Source organism: Gigantopelta aegis, chromosome 3 (assembly GCF_016097555.1).
Source record: "Gigantopelta aegis isolate Gae_Host chromosome 3, Gae_host_genome, whole genome shotgun sequence".
In the NCBI taxonomy this organism is placed as follows: domain Eukaryota; kingdom Metazoa; phylum Mollusca; class Gastropoda; order Neomphalida; family Peltospiridae; genus Gigantopelta; species Gigantopelta aegis.
In genome coordinates this window covers 15,243,228-15,267,496 of record NC_054701.1, presented here as the reverse complement: position 1 = coordinate 15,267,496, position 24,269 = coordinate 15,243,228, and the positions used below count along the sequence as shown (strand labels likewise).

At 38.4% G+C, this 24,269-nt stretch overlaps 1 protein-coding gene across 1 annotated transcript in view; it reads right to left on the bottom strand.

Moving 5' to 3' along the window:
- Positions 1-8,959: 8,959 nt before the first annotated feature.
- The window catches only part of LOC121368510 (PR domain zinc finger protein 14-like), a 30,790-nt gene continuing 15,480 nt past the window's right edge, over positions 8,960-24,269 (bottom strand). The window contains exons 4-9 of the mRNA XM_041493247.1: positions 23,652-23,812; positions 21,562-21,833; positions 19,421-19,546; positions 14,825-14,951; positions 10,004-10,114; positions 8,960-9,139 (exon numbers count right to left, since the gene is read on the bottom strand). Coding sequence (XP_041349181.1) covers positions 8,960-9,139; positions 10,004-10,114; positions 14,825-14,951; positions 19,421-19,546; positions 21,562-21,833; positions 23,652-23,812 — 977 coding nt within the window. The remainder of the gene's footprint in view (positions 9,140-10,003; positions 10,115-14,824; positions 14,952-19,420; positions 19,547-21,561; positions 21,834-23,651; positions 23,813-24,269) is intronic.

The following is a 24,269-nucleotide window of genomic DNA, read 5'->3' as shown; positions in this document are numbered from 1 at the left end:
TAATCAAAATACAAATGTCAACTTTATTCTTTATCATAATCTATTTTATCTCGATTTCAATTTTATTTATAATTTTATTCTTCCAAAATAGTAATGTCAGCTGTATTTCATATTTTTCGGTTTTATGTGTAAAATGGTCACAGTGGTGATTTGTCCAGTATTCTCATTTGCTAGTGGGGTTTTGTCCGGGTTTTTTTTTTTTCCAGTGGTTTGTTTTCTTCCAGTGGGTTTTTTTTTCCAGTGGGTTGTTTTTTTCCAGTGGGGTATGTCCTGGATTCTCTCCGATACATCATCTCATATATAGTGGTAAAGCGCTCGCCTGATACGCGATCGATCTATGATCGATTCTCGTCAGTGGGCCCATTTGGGCTATTTTTCATTCTACCCAATTCTCTACAACTGCAGTAACCTGGTGTGTACTATCCAGTCTGTGGGATGGCGCATATAACATAACCCTTGTACATCCTGCAGTCTTGCTCCCTATACTATGAAGCATGATTAAAGCTATGGTCGAACGGTGCAAGACTGGTTATCAACTACATATATATACTTGAAGGCAGAACAAAACGATTATCATATCCTTGTAACTCTATTACGTGCCTATATCTAATAAAATTTCAGGAACGTCTATCCTATGTCCAATGTTCATTTCATTTGGTTTTTTGTTACATCATAATTGCTTGGATCACAATGTTGAAACGTATACATCTTCAATGCTGAGTAAAGAAATAAAACAAACAGAAGAGAGGTGACATAGACACCTGCAATTCAATGCATATTTCAGTTTTGTGTCGCGTGCAGTAACTACAGATGTAGCCTTCACTCTTTAATGGGTACTTTTCTATATGCCAGCGGAAGGATATATCGCGGCGGGCGGATCAGAGTACGGTATCGGGTATCTTATTGGATCAAGCTACAGCAGCACGGGTGGCTCAAACTGCCCTATCTTTCATCTGCTACAAATGAGCAAACACCCGCCTCGGCTTTACATTAAACAAATGAACAAATCAAACATCATTACAAGAGGGAGTGTCAAGAGAACCTATACTGAGCGAGGCGTTTAAATCCAACAGTCGAACGAGCTCGACCGGTAACCAACACAATGACGGCATAATGAGAACAGCGCAACGCGAAATACGACTCCGTGCTACGCTCGTGTTGGTCATTTACTGCGGCACAGGTGTTCAAAAACAAACCGCCCGCCAATTAAACTCGCCGTAATAAAGCGACCTGGCACGATCGGCAAACCATCCGACCGTTCGCCGTGTGGGCAAGGGACCGTCTCAGAGGTGATTTTTGCTTTTCTAAGCCCCGCGAGATGGGTGTCTATGTAAACAGAGATTGACTTATTCCACACAGGCCGCCATTGTTGTGGTAATATCGACACATGCGCGGGCATATATCTTATTCAGCCTCGTGTTGTTGTTAAAGTAGCTATTATTTCCGCCAAGAGCTTCAACTCTTTCTGAATGTAAACGAACTTTAATTGCTCAAATATGGGCTTATTGGACCTGGTGTAATTGGTTTCCTTTGGCAAATACTTTTGTTGTATTTATTTATTTTATTGACGACGGGATGGATCGGCTGTAACGGCTATACTGGTGGTCAAATGCGGCGGATAATCATTTATACCGTAACGCTGGTTCGAGCTGCTTGGATCCTAGGTTTGAACCTCTTTGGCGGACACACTGGTTTTTGCTATCCCAACCAGTACCTAATGCCGTGTTAGATGCTGTCCTGTCTGTAGGAAACTGAATATAAGTTTCGTCAAGGCCAATGTAAAAATGTAGCGGGTTTCCTCTGAAAGTTAAGGTTAAAGTTTGTTTTGTTTAACGACACCACCAGAGCACATTGATTTATTAATCATCGGCTAATTTGGTAATTCTGACATATAATCTTAGAGAGGAAATCTCGCTACGTTTTTCCATTAGTAGCAAGGAATCTTTTATATGCACTATCCCACAGACAGGGTATCACATATACCAGTCGTGGTGTACTGGCTGGAACGAGAAATAGTCCAATGGGCCTACCGACAGGGATCGATCCTAGAGCGACCGCGCATCAGGCGAGCTCTTTACCAGGTTTCCTCTGAAGACGACGTCTCAGAATTACTAAACGTTTGACATGTAATAGCCGATGATCAATTAATTAATGTGCGCTAGTTGTGCCGTTACACAAACACCTTTTCTTTAAATCTTTTTTTATATTGTAAACTGAGATAGGTTGTGTTATACAAAAAAGGGGGAAAAATACTATGCAATAATATTTTTTTTTTTTTTTTTAAATGTATTCCTTTTCTGTAAGATAACAAAACAAGGGTCTACAAAACTAGGATTACATTCATTTCATAAAAGAGCGCACCCACCCCCACACTCTAACCCCTCCCCCCATACGACACCTCGTATTTACTGCACAATGTGTGGAATCTATTATTTGTGACACAGTGTATCATCTATTCATCTATCATCATTCATTCGATTCTGTCTGTCACGCCCAGCCTTCACTTCCGGTGAAAGACCACCCATAGTTTTAATATCGACATGGTTAAACATCACAATCCTGATCAGACTTGAGAAAAAAGACAGGGGCGGATCCTTAATATTTTGTAGTGGTGGGGTCTACATGCAACTATTTCAATGAAGTGGTGAATGCACTTTTATAAAATGGGGGATTTTCAGTATGAGCAGGGGGGTACAAACCTTCTCGACACCCCCACACACCCCACCTGGATTCGCGCCTATACAATGCACTAGTAGTCAACCGATCTCTTGTGATAGTTGTACAGATATTTTAAACAATCGTATAGATATCTACGAAAATTGTTAGGATGATATTCCAGGTTCCCTCGCTAAACTACCACCAGACAGTCCCAGTCAGACGTTTAAAGGCACTCCGTCACGGACTCCGTGGGCCTTATTTCTCTGAATATGGATTATAAATGGAAATTACATTCATTTGGAATACCAAACTTCATTATTGTATCATCCAAAACATTTTAATTGAACCATGATCGAGGGAATTCCATGACACGCTTAATTTTTTTATTTGAACAGGTTTTGTGAAACGTCATAAAACATACGTGGCAAAACCGACTTGTAGTGATGAGGCTTCAATTTTATATAAACGACTGTCGTGTATAGAGAATTGGCAAATGCAGGGCCGGCTATATACATGGCAAATAATTAAAAATATATTATTTCATGACAAAATAACGGGGAATACGCTGAAATAAAATAATAAACAGTCGGAATATGAACTCACAATTTAAAAAAATATTATGATTTTTAAAAAAATAAAAAGAATATGTGTCTTTTGGGTTTTTTTTTTTTTACGGAATTACCGTACACAGTACCACTACAGGCGCGTGTGCATGGAATTTAGCAGGTGCGGGAGTCTAGACGGCTACAACTCTATAGTGCTCGGTTCGAAAATGGGTAACATGTTTTCCAGCGTCGCTAATGTGGCCTACGACCATCCAATCGATTTTCGCAAAACGTTTGCAAATTATTTTGACTGATTCGCAAAGTGGTCAATCGGTTTAATGTATAGCGTAAAAAAAACCCAAGTGTAGCCTACTGTCGCATGTTTTGCCGTCCAAAGGTTGGCTTAATTATAACTTAACCTTGTTGAATCCATTTCTACATGCAGGGGCAAGTTCAGCCTGCCGTTTGTGTGTGTGCACGCACGTTAATCTTGCATTTTTATAGTAAAAAACCCCAGATAAAACACCGCCCCCTCCACCCCAAAAAGGTCAGATATTAATAATAATAATATCATCGTCATACTAATTATTAATATTATTATTATTATTATGTTGGTAAAATCACGTCGCGGTGGGGTGGGTGGGGGCGGTTGTTACAGAAACGTTACATAAATTTAGAGGGGAACCCGGGAGTGGTCTCAGCGTTACTGGTATAAAAACAAAAATAATAATAATATTTTTATTTTTATTGCCCCTTGCAATTTTGCGCATTTGAAGTATGACTACATACAGCAAAATAACCTTTTAGTAATATTTATTTGCGGTAAACTTACCTTTTTAAAAATTTACGTAAGCAGCCTCAAAATTGCAATAGGTGAAAAGTTCAAACGATGTTGTTAGTTTGTGTACTGTCGGTAGTTAGTTTCTCTATCAGATAATCTACCTCAGTAGCTGATAATTTGTAATTTTTATTTTTATTTAATTATTTATTATTATTGTTATATTATTATTATTATTATTAATATAAATATTATGTATATGTATGTATGTATGTATGTATGTATGTATGTATATCTTTCTTCTTTTTTTCTTTTTTTGTTGAGTACTACAGGGGCATTATTACGCTATTCATATGTCTATGAAAAACGTACACAAAAGGGTCCGCTAGATGCATATATAATCCACACACACACACACACACACACACACACACCAGTTCAAACCACGCACTGATCGTACAGGTACCGGTCTCGGTGGCGTCGTGGCAGGTCATCGGTCTACAGGCTGGTAGGTACTGGGTTCGGATCCCAGTCGAGGCATGGGATTTTTAATCCAGATACCGACTCCAAACCCTGAGTGAGTGCTCCGCAAGGCTCAATGGGTAGGTGTAAACCACTTGCACCGACCAGTGATCCATAACTGGTTCAACAAAGGCCATGGTTTGTGCTATCCTGCCTGTGGGAAGCGCAAATAAAAGATCCCTTGCTGCTAATCGGAAGAGTAGCCCATGTAGTGGCGACAGCGGGTTTCCTTTCAAAATCTGTGTGGTCCTTAACCATATGTCTGACGCCATATAACCGTAAATAAAATGTGTTGAGTGCGTCGTTAAATAAAACATTTTCTTTGATCGTACAGTACTTAGTATGTATTCCTCCTCGGTGGCGTCGTGGTTAGGCCATCGGTCTACAGGCTGGTAGGTGCTGGGTTCGGATCCCAGTCGAGGCATGGGATTTTTAATCCAGATACCGACTCCAAAGCCTGAGTGAGTGGTCCACAAGGCTCAATGGGTAGGTGTAAACCACTTGCACCGACCAGTGATCCATAACTGGTTCAACAAAGGCCATTATTTGTGCTATCCTGCCTGTGGGAAGCGCAAATAAAAGATCCCTTGCTGCTAATCGGAAAGAGTAGCCCATTTAGTGGCGACAGCGGGTTTCCTCTCAAACTCTGTGTGGTCCTTAACCATATGGCTGACGCCATATGGTCCTTAACCATATGGCTGACGCCATATAACCGTAAATAAAATGTGTTGAGTGCGTCGTTAAATAACACATTTGTTTCTTTCTTTCCCCCTGTTCCAGATGGTTCGGCAATATGGATCAATCAAATACTTATTTACCGCCTATATACATTTTTGCTGTGTATATAGCCGCCCACGTTAGCGGAGGCTATATAAACTGTCCTCGTATATATAACCACATCGTATATAAACATCGTCTAGTTCACAGTATTCTTTAAAAATGTAACAATTCCATTCTAAGCCAGCTGTTATGGCATATTTTGCATAATAATGAATTTGACAAGGTGGAAAATGAAGGTGTAAATGTGATCCAGACGTTTAGATTCTTTCGCGTACGAATAACGATATATTTACCTATAGATGCAAAGGCAAACTAGACGACGTTTAACATGCTTCTTTTATTAAAATAAATTAATGTACGAGCTTATTATCACTCAGTACATGTTTTTATTTATTTTTAATAACTTATTTTCATTGTTGTTGTTTTTTATTTACCCTACGTCTAAGAGGATAGTCAAGCGTTCTCGTTACACGAGCTTGGTAAATCGCTTTGACACTGCTGTTATTCGGGGGATGCCCGTCACGTGACTCAAAAATAATACGTCACATCTCTGCTCTCAAAATAGCTGGGGGGGGGGGGAGGAGGTCTCTGAATTATGGACCGTCGACATAGTTGAATTATTGTTTATAAAATATCAATAATAAGAGGGATATAATGAATGTTTAAATGGTTCAATAAAGTACTTTTAGGTGCAAATAAAATGTATATATTTTCAGATAATACTTTTTGGGGTCAACCATCCGTGATTGAGTTCCTTAAAGCTTGTCAGATAATACCACCATTTACTAATAAATATACAAGTACAGCTTTAATAAACGTGTTTGTTATTGGTATCAACGGAAATATTTTATTTGACGACGCACTTAATTACAGTTATATGGCGGCGGACATATGGTTAAGGATCCCAGAGATAATTAGAGAGGAAACCCGCTACCGCCATTCCTTGGGCTACTCTTTTTCGATTAGGGGAAAGGAATATTTTAATTAATAATCTATGCACCATCCCACAGACAGCATCCTACATATCACGGAATTTGTTACACCGGCATAAGCGTCCAGGCTGCCGTGTTTGTAAGGAGGGGGGGGGGGGGGGGGGGGGGGGAATTAAACGAAAATGCCCGAATCTGGATTACAACATTTATTCATATTAGCATTACTGCTAAACAGCTATGGAGGGTTGCAAACAAATCACTATGTATTTGTACATGGATTTTAACTAATATTGTGGTTAGAATGTTGGAAATACATGTTGAAAAGGTTTCAGGCTTGCTGATTTTGCCCGAACATCTCTATCGGTTTTGCCCAAATTTAAGCACTGAAGGGGAGGTGATCTGACCCCGTTTCGTACGCTTATGTACAACAGTTATGGAGACTGGCTGTAAAGATAAATAGCCCACAATATACAAGGTTTTTGTCTTGTTTTTAATACTCGCTAACAAAATAGTGGAGCAACACGTCTCTTTTGGGTGTTAACATGGAATACAAAATGTTTGACCTGGGTTAGTGAGTATAGCCAGAGGTCATGGAAGAATGCCATCCTACAGTAAGAAAATGAACAATGATTGTCGTTTTAATAATATAAATTAATACTCGACAGTGTAGCTTTATGTATTGTGGTTTACAATAAACCGCATCTAGTCTGTAGTGAATAGCAATAAAAATAATGTCACAATAAAGTAGAGAAAAAAAACGACAAACAATAACAAAAGGTTGATATATGTATATATAAATATATAATTTATTGGTGTCATTTGAACATAATATGATAACGCTATTGTTTTGTATGGTTTTGTATGACTATAACAATAACTTATATTTCTATAATAAACTAATCTAGATTTTAAGCCAAACAAAATATTAATTAACAAACAGTACACATAAACTTTATGTAAATTAAACAGTGGTGCTGCAATGACGTTTCGAAACATACTGGAATCTCCAAGCCGATTGGCGTTTTTTTAACCAATTGTTCCTCATCTGACTTGTCATCGATTCAATCGTCGTCATCGATTCATTAGTTGTCATTTGTAAAGTAACCCATTGAGAAAAAAATAATAATAACAGGTGACCTTCTTTGTAAAATATTGCTCAGGTGGTTTTATAATTTATTTCTTTGATGGCGGTTCTTAATTGCTGATGATTTGTTTTTCACTTAAACATCTGGGGCTTTTTTTCTCCACTTATAGGAAAAAATAGAGAATTAGTTCCGTAACCTTTGTATTTATTCTGCCGCTCTAGATGCTTGACAATCTGCCTGTTCAATCAGTAAAAGTAATCTAAGATTTAACTATGATTATCTAGTTCAAGTATGAACACGAACAAACTGAGTGTTATTTATAGTTTCATTTTACACTTGTTAATATTTTCCTTCTATTATTGTTTCTTGGTTTGTTTTCGAAACACAAATATTAATAATAAATGTTTAAACATATCAAAGTGTTTTTTTAACTTGTGTTTAACATCTATGTGCCCTATTTCTTCATTCTGAAACTTTCGATTAATTGTTTCAGAAATAGAAATGGGATTCGAAATACCTAGTAAAACAACCTGCTATGTTTTTCACAACACAACAATCCAAATTTTAATAAAAACTGATTTGTTTGACTTTTTAGGGAATCTAGTATTCTGACTATATTTGTAATCACTGATGTGAGGTGTATAATTAAATATTTTTAATATATAATTTTTTTTATTACATTTACAGATAATAATATGACAAATATGATATAATCCCAATATGCTGATTACAACTTTGTATTTTGGAATGCTTAATATTTTAATAAAATGATTAATACAGTAGACCAAACCCACACACACTTCTCTCTATTCATGCACGTGACATCTATTAAGGTATTTGAAAAATGTTTATGGGTGACATTTACCAAAATGTATAACACATTAGAAACATAATGTCACTAAACGTGTTGTTACATATTGTTTCAACAATGGCGTTTTCAGAATTGACTGGTTTTCACTTTATCCATTCCATTGAATGTTAGATGTAAAACTAGTCTAGCGAGCGCTACGAGTCCTCGACCTGCGGTACGTTCAGTCAGCCGATTGCTGCTAACGCTTTCGAGACTGGGTTTTTTTGTGTCTTTTTTTACGCTAAACGTTAAATCTAATGACGACTGCCGGAACCAGTCAAAATAGTTCGCAACCGGTTAGCAAAAGATGTCTGATTGAACTTAGGCAGCAAAACACGCTGCTGGTCTTCTCGAATGGTGTTTGGGATAATAACGCCCAATAATAACGATCATTAGACTGTTCTATATAACAAACCACCATTAGACTGTTCTATATAACAAACCCGTCATGTGTTTTTCAAAATTTGTAAGTCTGGGAACGAACTGGCAGCAGTCACAGTTTGAATTTTATAGGTACTGAATTCTGATGTTGTCTTCTTTGATATTACACAAATCGGTGAATACTGTTGTGGCCTGGTACCGGTTCATGGATTCCTGCCCGAGAACCATCGTTTGGAAACAGCCCACTGATATTACATCATTAACCACGTCATTAAACACGTCATTAATCACCTCATGGACTGCACTGCACACTTCAGAGAAACTTACGCAAGATCCTTTCTCTCAGTTTCATAACCTTTCACTACCAGAGTATTAATTATTTTAAACAGTTCCCACACTACACCGCGACCAAGGACACGAGTTTGTCATCAGGTGAGAGACGCCGCGCGGGAGTTTATGTGTGACGTCATGTGGAACTTGAGTTCGTAGGTTTGTGTAAAGGTCTTGCTGCACACGTTGCAGACGTACTGCCGTTCCTTGGTGTGTGTACGTCTCACGTGGCTGTCGTGGGCTGCGTGTGACGCGAACGCTTTCCCACAGTGTTTACACTGAAAATAAACAAACACTATAGTTCATTCAATACATACTTTTATTACATACCTATTTAATCTTACTATAGTAATACAGACAATTCTGACTATGCAATAAAATAATTTTATTGAACATATGTTTGATACAAAATATCGCATGCGTAGTACGCAATCACTAGAATGAGGTCATGTCTCTAGCCAGGAAAGACGTCAGCGTTCCGTCAATTCCATAAAATTGAACCAACTTTCCAGACGAAGTAAGTTGTGTTATTTAATTCAACTTTTGTTAATCGTAATATAGAAAGTTGGTGTATAATAAATACAGAACCACATACCAGTTGTTTTACCATGTTATTTATCATTGCACTCGTGCATATGCGTACGATTTATACCACTCGACCGCTATGCCGTCTCGTGGTATAATATCTTTACGCACTATAAACTCGTGCACTAAATAACATTGCAAAACAATTGGTTTGTGGTTCTGTCTATATATTATCTGGTACATGTACTACAATTCACAATCCTCGAGACATCTTTGTGACACACAATACATCATATACATATTCTATGTTTACCACAGACGTCCATCTGATCCTTCAAATACATGGTTATCCCAATCTTTTACCTGATACTACAAACACTGTACACCTTCCCACTCCTCATACTTCCATTTTATAGTCCATATGGCATGAAATCTTAATCACAGTACACGTGTAATATATTCATATTCAAATGTTAGCATGTGTTGTATATTCATCACAAAACGTTTTGCATATTAGAGTACAGCCGCAAACCTCTATCTAGTTATGTCTAGCCAGTGTTGCTTTGGGTGTCGTTAAACATTCATCCATTCATCAGTCTGTGTGTATGTTAACATACCTTGAACGGTTTTTCTCCTGAATGCTGTCTGATGTGAGTTCTGAGAATGCTGGATGCAGTGAATGCTTTGTTACAGTACACACATTTGTACGGCCTTTCTCCACTGTGAACCTACAGAACAAAACATAACTATTACGATAAACACACATCAGATCAAAACACAACTGTGATATAGTACACACATTTGTCCGGCCTTTTCCCACTGTGAACCTACAGAACAAAACATAACTTTGTAACAGTACACACATCAGAACATAACAGAACAAAACAACAGTGGTATAGTGCACACATTTGTACGGCCTTTTTCCACTGAACATACGGAACAGAACATAATTTTGATAGTGTAAACACATCAGAACAGAACATAAATATGTTACAGTACACACATTTGTAAGGCATTCCTCCACTTTAGACCGAAAGAACAGAACACAAATGTGTTACCTTCGGGTCGTTACATACATGTCAAATCTAGTATAATACAATAGTAAACGTGGACAGTGATTAAAGTTAACACCATACCTGAGACCAGCCGCACACATAGGACACACTTTGGGGCTTTATAATTCCTGTCTTGTATATCTACTGGGCCCATGTTTATAAACTTTTAGAGTTTAAACTCAAATCTTTAATGACGTCAGACGCATGTGATTTGTATGGCGGTGCCATGACGTTAAAGTATCAGGGCCCCGTTCCACCAAGCGATTTTAGCCCTACGATCACCTTAGCTACCTTATGCATTTAAGGTGATCTCAGCGCTAAGATTGCTTGGTGGAAAGAGGGCCCAGACTAATAAGTCTGTCCAGACTCGAAGTTGTATCAGCACTGGGCCTGAGGAACTCTGATGCAGTCTGTATCAGCACTGGGCCTGGGGAACTCTGATGCAGTCTGTATCAGCACTGGGCCTGAGGAACTCTAATGCAGTCTGTATCAGCACTGGGCCTGGGGAACTCTGATGCAGTCTGTATCAGCACTGGGCCTGAGGAACTCTGATGCAGTCTGTATCAGCACTGGGCCTGAGGAACTCTGATGCAGTCATGTGTATTATTGTCTGACTAGCCTTATCGTGTTACGTTAAATCAGATCATTGCATTTTAAATGTAAACATTAACATAATAACTGTTGTTGAGCTGTTTCGAAAATGAAGATACAACAGAGGTAATTGTGTTGTAATATTTATGACCAAGAGTAAAAGAAATAAAATAATCTAACACTTTTGCCATTACAAAATACATGTGTACTTCCATTACTCACAAAAAAAAGTGGTTTAGAGATGTTTCAGAAATAGACGTTAACATTATTCATTTAATATACGCAAATGATTCATTAGTATACAGCAAGAAAACATCCATTTGAGATTTGCTAGATTCCACAGATTTAACGACTTTATAGATTAATTGAGGCTACGTCTGCCATTTCTGCCGAGTGATTTATATTCAGTGTTTAATTATGTTTGCATGATGAAATGTCGTTATCAAAGTGGAAGCGAAAGTTACACATTTGCTGTAAGAAACTGCGGGCACGCCAATCGACTGCGTTGTAGTTTGAAAATTGAGAACCAGATTGCACGTTAAGCAATCAAAAGATGAATCTGGAGGGCTGTTTGATCTCGTTTAATTGACACATTACAAATTGCCACCTATATGATTGAATGACGCGATTCACGGGAAATATCTCTAAACGATTTTGTTGCCTTTATCCGCTACACAATGCGAATCAAAGTGACCGGACTATGAAAGAGCAACAATCAGCCGTAATAATAGGAAGACGAGCGTTTACCAGGCAATCCAAACACTTTAAAGCTCTTTAAATCGAAGTCTCTATCGCAGAATAAATACAGTTATCCTAGACGGCCTGCTCTCCATGAAATTCTTTATTTGAATGCCGTTCTTCTGGCGAAAGGTGCCCGAAGATCAATGCCAAATCTGCAATCTCGGCGCTGGAAAGCTCTCAGGCATACGGTGCCAGATTGCACACATTGTGCCCGCCATCGAACGTTCCCAGACCAATCGAATGCGAGCTAGGGTCGTTCGCTAAACTCCGGCGCTCCGCGGCTGGCCAATCGATTGTGTCATCATTGTCTGATCTTTCTGGAGAAGCGCGTCTCCAAGGCTCGAGCGATTCACAAATTTTGATTACTTACAGGCCCCTATTTTAGAGACTTTTTCTCCCACGGAGCGCTCTTGCGGTGATATTGATGGAGAACCGAAGTGATGGAGGATTTTTTTTATATATTCTTCTGGATGCTCTGAACAAATGGTCTGACGCCGACACCAATTGACGATACTTTATTTTATGATTAGATTTTTTCTTATTATTCAAGTAATCACTACGTAAAAGTAATAGCTGTACATAGTATTCCCGTGGGAACTGGCGGATGGGGGGCGAGCTGTGTCCCTCACACCACCACCCATGAGGACGAAACGTACTCTTTTTTCACATTAAACTCTATATAAATAAAGATAACAATATGACTTATGCCTCCCCCTAGAAACTAAGGCCTTCCACCATAGATTGTGTTTCCCACCCACTCCAGATATCGTTCCTACGGGCCTAACTGGTACTATTTTAGCAATGTTATCAATTATTCAAGGTAAATGGATGTTAATGCCGATCTTTAAAAGAAAATGATACAACCAAAACACTTAGCAAAACGAACAACCTACTACAATTATAAGTTTTGTGTGTTGCAGAATTTCATTCTCTAATTGATTTTACAATTTTTGTTTTTCTGTCACGCATCTATCAAGTGGCATTTTATTATATCTCTCTATCAAGAGAACGGGGGGGATGGGATAGACTTGGAAAGATAGAGTACTACAAAGGGGAAGACAGCAATTTAATGTCTGTGAGAGATGAGTTAATACAATACTGTTAAAAAAACACGTTTTGCTTTTACCAGGAATCAGCCACAATATTACTTTGTAATTCTTCATATTTGGATATTTTTAAACCCTCAAATTTAAAGTTAGTAAACACATTTTGAAACACACCAGGCCCTGTACTTATAAACTTTAAAGTCTAGACTATAATAAAGTCCAGACTTTAACGGCATGGTAACGCCATTCAAATAGCATTACCTTAAAGTCTAGACTTTATTAAAGTCTAGACTTTAAGTTTTATAAGCACGGGTCCAGATGCTGTATGACATAAATGCAGAAAAAGCTATTAAATCGACTATATCGACTAGCATGAAGACAAAAACACAAACCTTGTTCAACCTGGCAATGAAACGTGATACTTCCGTGATGGACTAGACCAATCCATTTGGAATTGCGATATTAATTTTATGGAAAAATCTATATCATAAAATAGACCATTTCTTTTTTCTTTTCTTTTTCTTAATGTTTCGTCCAATGTACATAGATTTATATTAATACTTAAAATGCGGACGTGATAAACACGACGACCACAACAATGGATTATTAATCCAAGAGAAGATTTTACTGGAAAATTATGTTTTAATACCACTGCTAAGATACATTTGTGTGTGAGTGAGTCAGTGTGTGTTCAAATTCGAATGTGTGTATATATGTGTATGCATACACACACACACACACACACACACACACACACACACACACACACACAGAGACAGACAGACAGAGAGAGAGATATATATATATATATATATATATATATATATATATATATATATATATATATATATATATACATATACATATACATATACATATACATATATAGATATATATATACATATAATATCTTACATTTTCAATGCAAACAAAGTATGTGATATTTTTCCGATCACATACTTTAAGAACTTGATAACTTTGCAAATTAGATGTAAATTAATCGAGGTCACGGCACTAGGCTTATTAACATTTAAGCAAACGTACTTGGGTGACACTCCATAATTGACGTATGCATTCATAGTCATCAAATAAAAACATTTCCATAGAAATTTTACACTGAAAGCTGTCCAGCGTTCAGAAAACAAAAATCGTTAAGCCCTAGTTTATTTTGATGTAAGGACATCCAAAATCAAGTCATTCGAGTTTGACGTCATTTCCAATCACAAATACACTGCGCCACATATTCTTACGTCATTTGAATATCTAGTAATGGCGGACTGGAATTAAAGTTGCGTGTACAGAGGCTCGCATAATACAATTTTTATTCCTATTATATGATAGTGACGATACCGAAAAGCACGAGGGTAATAATCTATTTATCAAATAATCTCAAGCTTAATCTAACGTGTTTTTGTAAACTGTACACGCAACTTTAATTCCAGCCCGCCAGATATAGATAGATAGATACATACATACATACATACATACATACATACATATATATATATTACATACGAACACACGCGCGAGCATACATACACACACAGACACACATCAACTATTCTTCCAATGACTTGATGACATTATTCGCGAACATCTGATATGATCAGTTTTCACAGTGCATGTCATCATGTGCAGCTATAGTTACTCCAATGAGTTCTGTCCTGGGCTAGATTTGATCTGGCAGTGGCAGTCCTCTCTTCGGAAGTGGCTGTCCTGGTACATACGAGACACTAGATAGAGACTTATAGAATTAACTACTATTTTGCCAAATGCCCATTCAACTCAGCATTGTGCAGAGATACGGTCTTTATCGCGGATACACATGTTGTTATTCTTTAATATTATCACCTAATGAGCATAATTTAATACTAATATAAACAAAATCCCATTTTTGTTTCAAATAATACAAATAATAGTCACTGATCATTATTTTATCTGTGTAGTATGATAGAGTGTTAAAAGGTAAACTAATATTAAATGAATATACTTGTGATGGACTTACCCTCATGTGTTTGTTTAAACTGGAAGACTGACTAAAACATTTGTTGCACACGACACACTTGTGGGGGCGGTGTTTCTCGTGCACGTGCAGAATGTGTATGCGCAGACGATCTCGCTTCTCGAATGATCTATAAATTATAAAGACAAATATGTGATTGGTGTGTTTATTAATGACGTGACCAAATATTGTATTTTTAACACGTATTTAGATTAGCACCTTTAGTGAATTACAAAATAACACAAAACTGTATTTCTTCACACATAGGCCTAAACATATTGTGGTTTCAGGGAACAAATATATTACGAAGGGTAGGTCGGCTTTTAAAAAATTATATTCACGCGCATGGATCCAAAGAAAATGTTATGTATGTACTCTTTTTACCTACATATCAATTAATTTTTTAAAATCGGAAAACAAACCATAGGGTCGGCCCTTTTTGATGTAGGGTCGGGTTCCCGGAAACACATTTTTAATTTATTTTAGTCCTATCAGAAATCAGAAATCTAATTCATAAATACCAGATATTAATTGAAAATTTCGTCTTTCGGACATGGCCTAGCAAGATCAAAGACTGTGTTTATTTTTTAAACTAAAAACAAAGATTTGAAACTAGAATAATTAAGGAAAATATTGTTAAAATTACAGTAATTTAATTTTATGATTTGTTGTTTTTATTTCACTACATTTTATGTATTTTATTTCATATTTATTTTGCTTGACTAGATATTGTACTATAATTATGTTGATGTTCCATAAAAAAAATACATGTCCACTTTGGTAACCAGGCAGGAAATGGGGTTAAAGTATGAAAACTTGACATTTTCTTTTTAAAAAATCGCTTTGCTCAAGCATCTATGTTGGTATTCCAGGCACAAACTGAAGAGACAACTAGAGTTTTTCTACAAATAGTTAGACAGTGACAAGTGGCAATTACTGTTACTTTTTTTGTCAAGATAGAGCAACACTGGGAGTTGTCAATACACAATCAGCGAGCGAGCATATCACTTTAACCCGCGGCGGACCGACAACTACCTCTCCACGTGTGAGAGCGCGCGCCTTTAATGAGCAAACAGTGCAGGTTACCAGTCGACTTCTACATACACACAAACAGGCAGAGAACACCAACACATACAGCACCCGGTGTATTAAATATATACTCAACAACAAAAGAAACGCAAATATTAATTTAGTTGGGTTTTTAAAAATAATTATTCCGTTTGAACCCCATTTGGGTTTTTTGTGTCTGTTGAAATTATGAATGTCTTGCGAACATTAATTTTATGCCCATTTTCACATCTGTTTACCGAATTTAATAGTTGGATCATGAAAAATATATATATAACCATTTTCTTTTCTTTTGTCGTTCAGTATATCATATAGGGGGTAGAACACACGAGTTATCATCGTTGTTTCTACAGTGATTTAGAAGTGCATGCCATCACAGCTGTATATATTCCATTGAGTTCTGTCTTGTGCAAGTTTGGGTCTCCAAAGCATCTTTGAAGTGGCAGTCCTGTACAGGAGGGATGATGATGATGATGATGATAACTTGTTTAACGTGCCCATATACCACTTGGGTTTCGAACACGCCCATCCCGAGTCCGATCTCCGATAAGATCGGTGACGTGACTCGGGATAGGAGGGATGACATATCATGTTACGGATTTTCTATGGGAGTGGCGGTCCACCAAAGGACGAGTACCTGATACTGGATCATGAAAGAAGTCATAGCTTTGCCTAAAACATCCTTTCGGCTCTGCCTTGTACAGAGATACGATTTTGATTACGGAATACGGTCTTGTCATTCAGATTATGTCTGAGGAGAAATTATTTTTAGAAGAAGTTATTTCACAAATCATAATCGTCATATTTATTGTCGTGTTCAACCGAATATACTCTACGGCTTTCGCTTAGTTTAGCTTCAATACCTATTCAATATTTGTGTTCTTTACGCACATACAAAAACAAACCCAAACACCAGCGGATTTTAAATATGGTTCATCACCATCGTTAGTACACATCAAATCACCCAATGGCATGCCACATAACAACATTGTGTAATATTTCTCAAAATCAAAACGAACAATACTTCCACCATTATGACTGTATTATTTTACACAGTCACTGAGTCAATATAACTTGCTATCTACAAATGGTCTAATTCAGTGGTTACAGTCTGATCTCCATAAAATCGGCAAATGACGCAGCTCGACTCAGACTGATCCAGATCGACTCAGACTGACGCAGACAATAAACGACAACACTAGAGACCGTTGATTTATTAGTCCCCTACCAGTCCAAACGGAGGGGACTATAAGTTTCACCTCCGTCCTTTTGTCTGTCTGTCTGTCTGCCTGTCTCTCTCTCTCTCTCTCTCTCTCTCTCTCTCTCTCTCTCTCTCTCTCTCTCTCTCTCTCTCTCTCTCTCTCTCTCTCTCTCTCTCTCTGTCTGTCCCGCATATAGTTTTCTGGATGTTTGTTTTTCAGAAGGCCTTGAGATACTGAGCTGACATTTTGTGTGTAGCTTTATCATATACTGTTACAGATCAAGTTTGATTCTTATGGCCATTTATTCAGTTTTGACGGAGTTATGGCCCTTGAACTAAAGAGATATGAAAATTAGTTTTCTAGACTTTTTTTCAGAAGGCCTTGAGATACTGAGCTGACATTTTGTGTATAGCTGTCACGGGGATCCCATAATACCCGTAACTGAATGAAACACGATTGTCCAAATATCTCTCCTAACTGTATATCTATTAGATCTCTCTGTAACAGGCAGTTATACCCGCGTGTGGCTCATCTAGGTATGATCAGAGATAAGATCTTATATAAGTATATATAATATAGCACGTTTAGTTCACTAGAAAACACAACAAAAACACAATACACTTTGGAATCTGTATTAACCTACGCTGACAAATGTATTGCCGCAGTAGTTAATTAACAACAACAAATAATAACAACCCAGAACTGATCACTTAATTAGTTAATCTCTAGGTGTCTAGTTTACACAATATGCTAATCACTTCACCGTGACACAACACCCACACGTGTGATAATTGAGAAACGCTTCCAGGAGAACTTAATTAATAAAGGAATTACAACTCTATTCCTAACTGGTTAATTTTTAATTAACCCTTACTACTCGTTCAATAACGTGTGATAATTGAGAAACGCTTCCAGGAGAACTTAATTAATAAATGAATTACAACTCTATTCCTAACTGGTTAATTTTTAATTAACCCTTACTACTCGTTCAATAACGTGTGATAATTGAGAAACGCTTCCAGGAGAACTTAATTAATAAATGAATTACAACTCTATTCCTAACTGGTTAATTTTTAATTAACCCTTACTACTCGTTCAATAACCTTGTAATACAGACTTAATACTGGTACCTATCACAATAAAGACAATAACCTACAGTTTACCTAGGTCCTCTAGGATGACTGGCTAAGCTTTATATATATAGAACAGTGAGCCTACAGAATTACTGCGTCAGATGACCGGCAGCACCGTCTAAATAATATTGGTATAATACAGTATTAAAATGTTTAAAGTCACATCAATCACATCAAGGTTATACACAGAGCAGAAAATATATATAATTACCAGTCCGGACGGACAACGATCCCCTGGAGCCTTCCTTATGTTTCTCCCTCATATCTCTAAAATCCTAGCTATTTATTCAAAACTCTCAGAGACAGCGAATATCGCCTGGGGGCACAACGCGGTACCTCACCTATCATCTGATATTTCCACCTCTCCCAGAGTGGGTATATTTTCTTAGATGACCAGACATTCTGTCGCCAGTCGCCAAAATCTCGGTTGTAAAAACCGCACTCGCGAAGGTATTACGTAACTACTGGCCACCTGGGCTAAGTGCATTTGGAACTGCACACGGCCCTCTAAAACAATTAATATCGCCACAGGCGAAAAGAAATTAAGAGCATGTACCGTCACAATAGCTTTATCATATACTGTTACAGATCAAGTTTGACTTCTATGGCAATTTACCCAGTTTTGACGGAGTTATGGCCCTTGAACTTAGGAGATACGAAAAAGTGTTGGGGCTCGGTAGGGGACATGTATTGCTTTAGCAGTACTCTCACAATGTTTGTTAATCATCGGCTACTGGATGTCAAACATTTGGAACATTAGCGTCCAAGACACGAGTGCGCTACAACAATATGCTCTGAACGTGCACGCTAAATCATTTCCAGTTCAATCTAATATATATTGACTAACCTGGTACACAAATGACAGGGGTACTTGCGGTCACTAACCTGGTACACAGATGACAGGGATACTTGCGGTCACTAACCTGGTACACAGATGACAGGGGTACTTGTGGTCACTAACCTGGTACACAGATGACAGGGGTACATGTGGTCGGTCACTAACCTGGTACACAAATCGCAGTAGTACTTGCGGCCATTAACCTGGTACACAGATGACAGGGGTACTTGCAGTCGGTCACTAACCTGGTACACAGATGACAGGGGTGCTTGCGACCATTAGTCTTGTACTCAGATGACAGGGTACTTGTGGTCACTAACCTGGTACACAGATGACAGGGGTACTTGCGGTCACTAACCTGGTACACAGATGACAGGGGTACTTGCGGTCACCCTGGTCCACGCAGCGAGTGTACTTGAGATGTTTGTCTCGGTAATACTTGTAGGCGAACACCTTGTTACACCTCTCGCACGGGTAGCCCTCGCTATCTGAAAAACAAACATCCAATCTTTAGAGGGACTGTCCTCAATTTGCTGTCATTTTAAGATGGTCCAACTGAAAGACGCCCTTTTAAAGAAGTGTTCTTGTTTAGAGCATCAGTGTCTCTATATCCGGTGTGTTTCTGGTCGCTCTAATGTTTGTAGTAGCTTAAGGTTCTTTTTTTGTTTCCAAATATATATTTGTTCGAGTGTACGAAATGACTGAGAATTTTTTTTAGTTTGGACTACGTTTTACAAAGATTAGGACATTGAATATATATTTCTAAACAAGAAAGAGTATTTTATGTAAACTCGGGGCAGCCTCCTTAACGACACACCCAGCAAGTTGCAAGACAAAGTCCAGGTCCCGTGATTTAAGAAAGTCTGGAGACTTGAACGTAATGGCACTAACAGACATATACTCTTGAAAAAAAGAAACGCAAAAGGGTACAAATGGGTTATAACTCCGATTTTATGTTTCCTACCGGTTCATGCTTTGTGAATATAAGGTCATTGCATGTCCCAAACACATTCCCACGGTTACATTCGATAAAACGCAGCTACTGTACAATAAAGTTCCAAAATGTGAATATTCGCAAAAACGCAGCCACGTGCAAACCATGTCACCACTGCACGTGCGTTGTCTGCACGTGCAACATGAACACCGACAGTATAAAAGTGCAGGGTGTTCGCTTGCCTGGCCTCTGTATCTGGCCGACAGTTGACAATCCAGGACATGCCACGTCTCAGTGAACCGCAGAGAAACAATGCCATCGGCCGACTAGACGCAGGCGAATCCAGAACGGCCGTTGCCAGGGCATTCCATGTGTCCCCAAGCACCATCTCCAGACTGTGGGACCGTTACCAGCAACATGGATCAACACGTGACCTCCCTAGATCCGGTCGACCACGGGTCACTACCCCCGGGCAGGACCGCTACATCCGGGTACGCCACCTTCGGGAACGATTGACTACTGCCACCTCCACAGCCGCAGCAATACCAGGTTTGCGCAGGATATCCGACCAGACCGTACGGAACCGCCTACGTGAGGTAGGAATTCGTGCCAGACGTCCAGTTCGAGGTGTCATCTTAACACCACAACACCGTCGACTCCGACTGCAGTGGTGCCAGATTCATCGACAATGGCCTCAACTGCGATGGAGACAGGTGTGGTTCAGTGACGAGTCCCGATTTCTGCTCCGACGTCATGATGGAAGATGTCGCGTGTATAGGCGTCGTGGTGAACGTTATGCGGCAAACTGCGTGCAGAAAGTGGACAGATTCGGCGGGGGTAGTGTCATGGTGTGGGCAGCCATCTCACACACTGGCAGAACTGACCTGGTCCACGTGCAGGGCAACCTGAATGCACAGGGCTACATTGACCAGATCCTCCGGCCACACATCGTTCCAGTTATGGCCAACGCCAACGCAGTGTTCCAACATGACAACGCCAGGCCTCACACAGCACGTCTCACAACGGCTTTCCTACAGAACAACAACATTAATGTCCTTCCTTGGCCATCGATATCACCGGATTTGAACCCAATTGAGAATCTATGGGACGAGTTGGACCGACACCTCCGACAGCGACAACCACAGTCCCAGACCCTGCCCGAGCTGGCAGCAGCCTTGCAGGTCGAGTGGGCCACCATCCCCCGGGACGTCATCCGTACTCTGGTTGCTTCAATGGGCAGGCGGTGCCAGGCAGTTGTCAACACACGCGGAGGCCACACCCGGTATTGACTCCAGATGACCGTGACCTTGGTGGTGTGTCCTATCACTTACTCACAATGGACTAGAGTGAATTGTGAACAATCCTGCAACATTTGGTAATTATCGGACTCACCATTCAATAATTAAATGAATTCTCCAAATGTTACGACAATGTGGTTTTGCGTTTCTTCTTTTGAAGAGTATATGTGCATGTATCAGTTCAGACGTTGTAAAACTGTTTTTGCTGGTGTTTTATTTTTGTTTCCACAAGGTAAACGATAATAATTACTAATGAACTACTAATACTTACTGTCAGCCTCCTCTTGAATACCACCGTCTGCCATCTCCTTAAGGGCCACAGGAACCCCCATGAACTGGAGATAACAGTCCCCGTACCACACCAAGAGTTCTGTCCCCTGGGGTATATCCTTGCACACTTCATACCAAATTTCGCCGGCAGTCTGTATGGCGAGTAGGTTCTGTTCCTGCGCATAACGCGCGCAGTTCACATACGTCATCCAGTTGCTGGAACTACCTCGCCCATCCACGAAGTGGCTTAGTTTACCTTCACGGAACACCTAAATGTACAGCATTCATTATTTTAATCAACAGTCCGATAGAAACATGTACCTCAGTAAACATTGTTTAGAATGTATTTTGTCCTCTTACATTGAACTGGTATTTATGGGTCCTTCAAATACAATATATAGGGATCACCGAAAGACTGACAGCAGAGAGTGATTGCAACCAATACCATCATCCATGGTACTCTGCTACTCTGTTACTCACAATCAATCTCATATTATTGGAATTCAGTCCCTCAGTATATCTTTGTATTTATATACAGACATCACTATGCTAGTAATGAACTAAATATTGTCTACACTACTAATTGTTCCATTATGTTTTATCTTGATCTAGTCTTGTTCATATCTAGTCATGTGTTTGGCATTCCACATTCGCAACGCCAAATTTTCAATTCTTATAACAAAACGAGAAAATGCTCATATTAATAATAGCTGAAATGTTCTGAACTGCAACACTTTCTGACAATTCCAACTGATTGGGTTTTCTCGTTCCAACCAGTGCACCACAACTGGTAAAAGGCCATGGTATGTGCTTTCCTGTCTGTGAGGAAAGTCCATATAAAAGTTCCCTTTCTGTATTACAAAACAAATGTAGGGGGTTTCCTCTGATGACTACCGTGTCAGAATTACCACATGTTTGACATCCAATAGCTGATGATTAATTAATCAATGTGCTCTAGTGGTGTTGTTAAACAAACCAAATATATCTTTAACTTTTTCTGACAATTCAACAGAACATATTTCCAAACATTAGTGGTGGGTTAAGTCTGGCTTATGAGCTTCTGTAGACATTAGGACAACCAGGAATACGCTGGGTGTACACAAATTAATGTTCTAAGCAGGAGACTAAAAGTTTTAAACAGAATAATCTTACCTTTTTAGAGTACCATATACTTTTAACTTTTAATATAGAAAGACGGCAGGTGAAGGAAGCGCCCTGGCTAACACCCTCGAAAAGAAATCGAAATGGGTTTATTCTAAGAGAAAGGGTTTAGTTTTCTGGAAGATATTGTGATGTTCTGTTACCTTCAGAAAGAGCCTACGACAAATGAGGGTGAGGTGAAAAGGATTGGGACATGCGCGGAAGGCTGCACCAACGTAAATAGTTCATACAGCTCTCAATCTTCTGTTTATGCAGCAAATGAATATATCTTCAAGTTGTTTTCCACACTCTCCTTATTTACCTGATCTTGTAACCTCTGACTTTGATATATTATATAAACTGAAAGTTAAATTAAAGGGACATTCATGAGTTTTATGCATTGTAAGATATTTCCTACTAATAAAATATTTCTACGATTAAACTTACATATTAGATATATTTTCTGGTTTATAATATTAGTGTCTGTATATTCAATGTGTTTCTAGTCGTCTTAATATTTGTAAGAAGCCTAAACTGGATTCTGTCTTTAAATAATTTAGTACGTACGCTAAAAACATATTTTAAGAAATAAAATAAAATTTAACGTTGTACAAATATTAGAACTATCAGAAATACATTAAATATACAGCCACTAATATTTTATGCAGAAAAAATATATTTGATATATAATTACAATCGTTAAAAAGTGTCTATTAGTCGATAACATCTTAAACATTGCAGCAAACTCAGGATTGTCTCTTTAAGGGAATGAAAGTTTCATACCGTCGGTGACGTCATAGCTGAATATTTTTGGGGTTCCACATGGTCGAGATATGGAATGCCCCTCGAAAATACAACGTGTTTCCATCATTATTTGAATATGATTTCATTTGTATATACTGTAATATTCTCTTCATTATTTTAATAAAATCTCATGTAATACATACTTCCCACATGTGAGAATTGTCGTCGTTGGTTTTAACTTCACTTGTGTTCACAATTCTCCCTTTAAATGGTCCAAACTTGAGTCCCTTGGCTATCACAGTCTTCGTACAAAACACCCCACAGTGTACCGTCCCTGCAAACGTCGTCTGAAATACAGCCACGCCTGTGAAATATAGACATATTTTTATCAAACTGTCTTACGGCAGCTAAAACAAATCAGTAAATACTATTCGACCTAAAATTAATTGAAGAAAACTTCTTTTAATGACTTCTTAGCAGATAAAAAAAATTAGTACTATAATAAACTAATTTTTATATTACAAAATTATACCCAATTGTTATTTAATATATCCATTAAAATGTTTAAGTGTGAGTGGGGTGTTTTTAGTATTACGTCATTAGTTACAGTGCGAAAAAAAAGTAATTTTTGGTGGGGATTTTTGTTGGGGTTTTTTTTTTTTTTTTTTTTTTGGTGAGGAGGGGTGGTTTTTTCGTTTGTTTGCTGTTGTTGTTGTTGTTGTTTTTTTCGCTTTGTTTTGTTTTATTGTTATTGGGGGTTGTCTTATTTACTACTGGGTTTGTTTGGATTTTTTTTTTCTTCTTCTTTTGTCTTGGGTAGT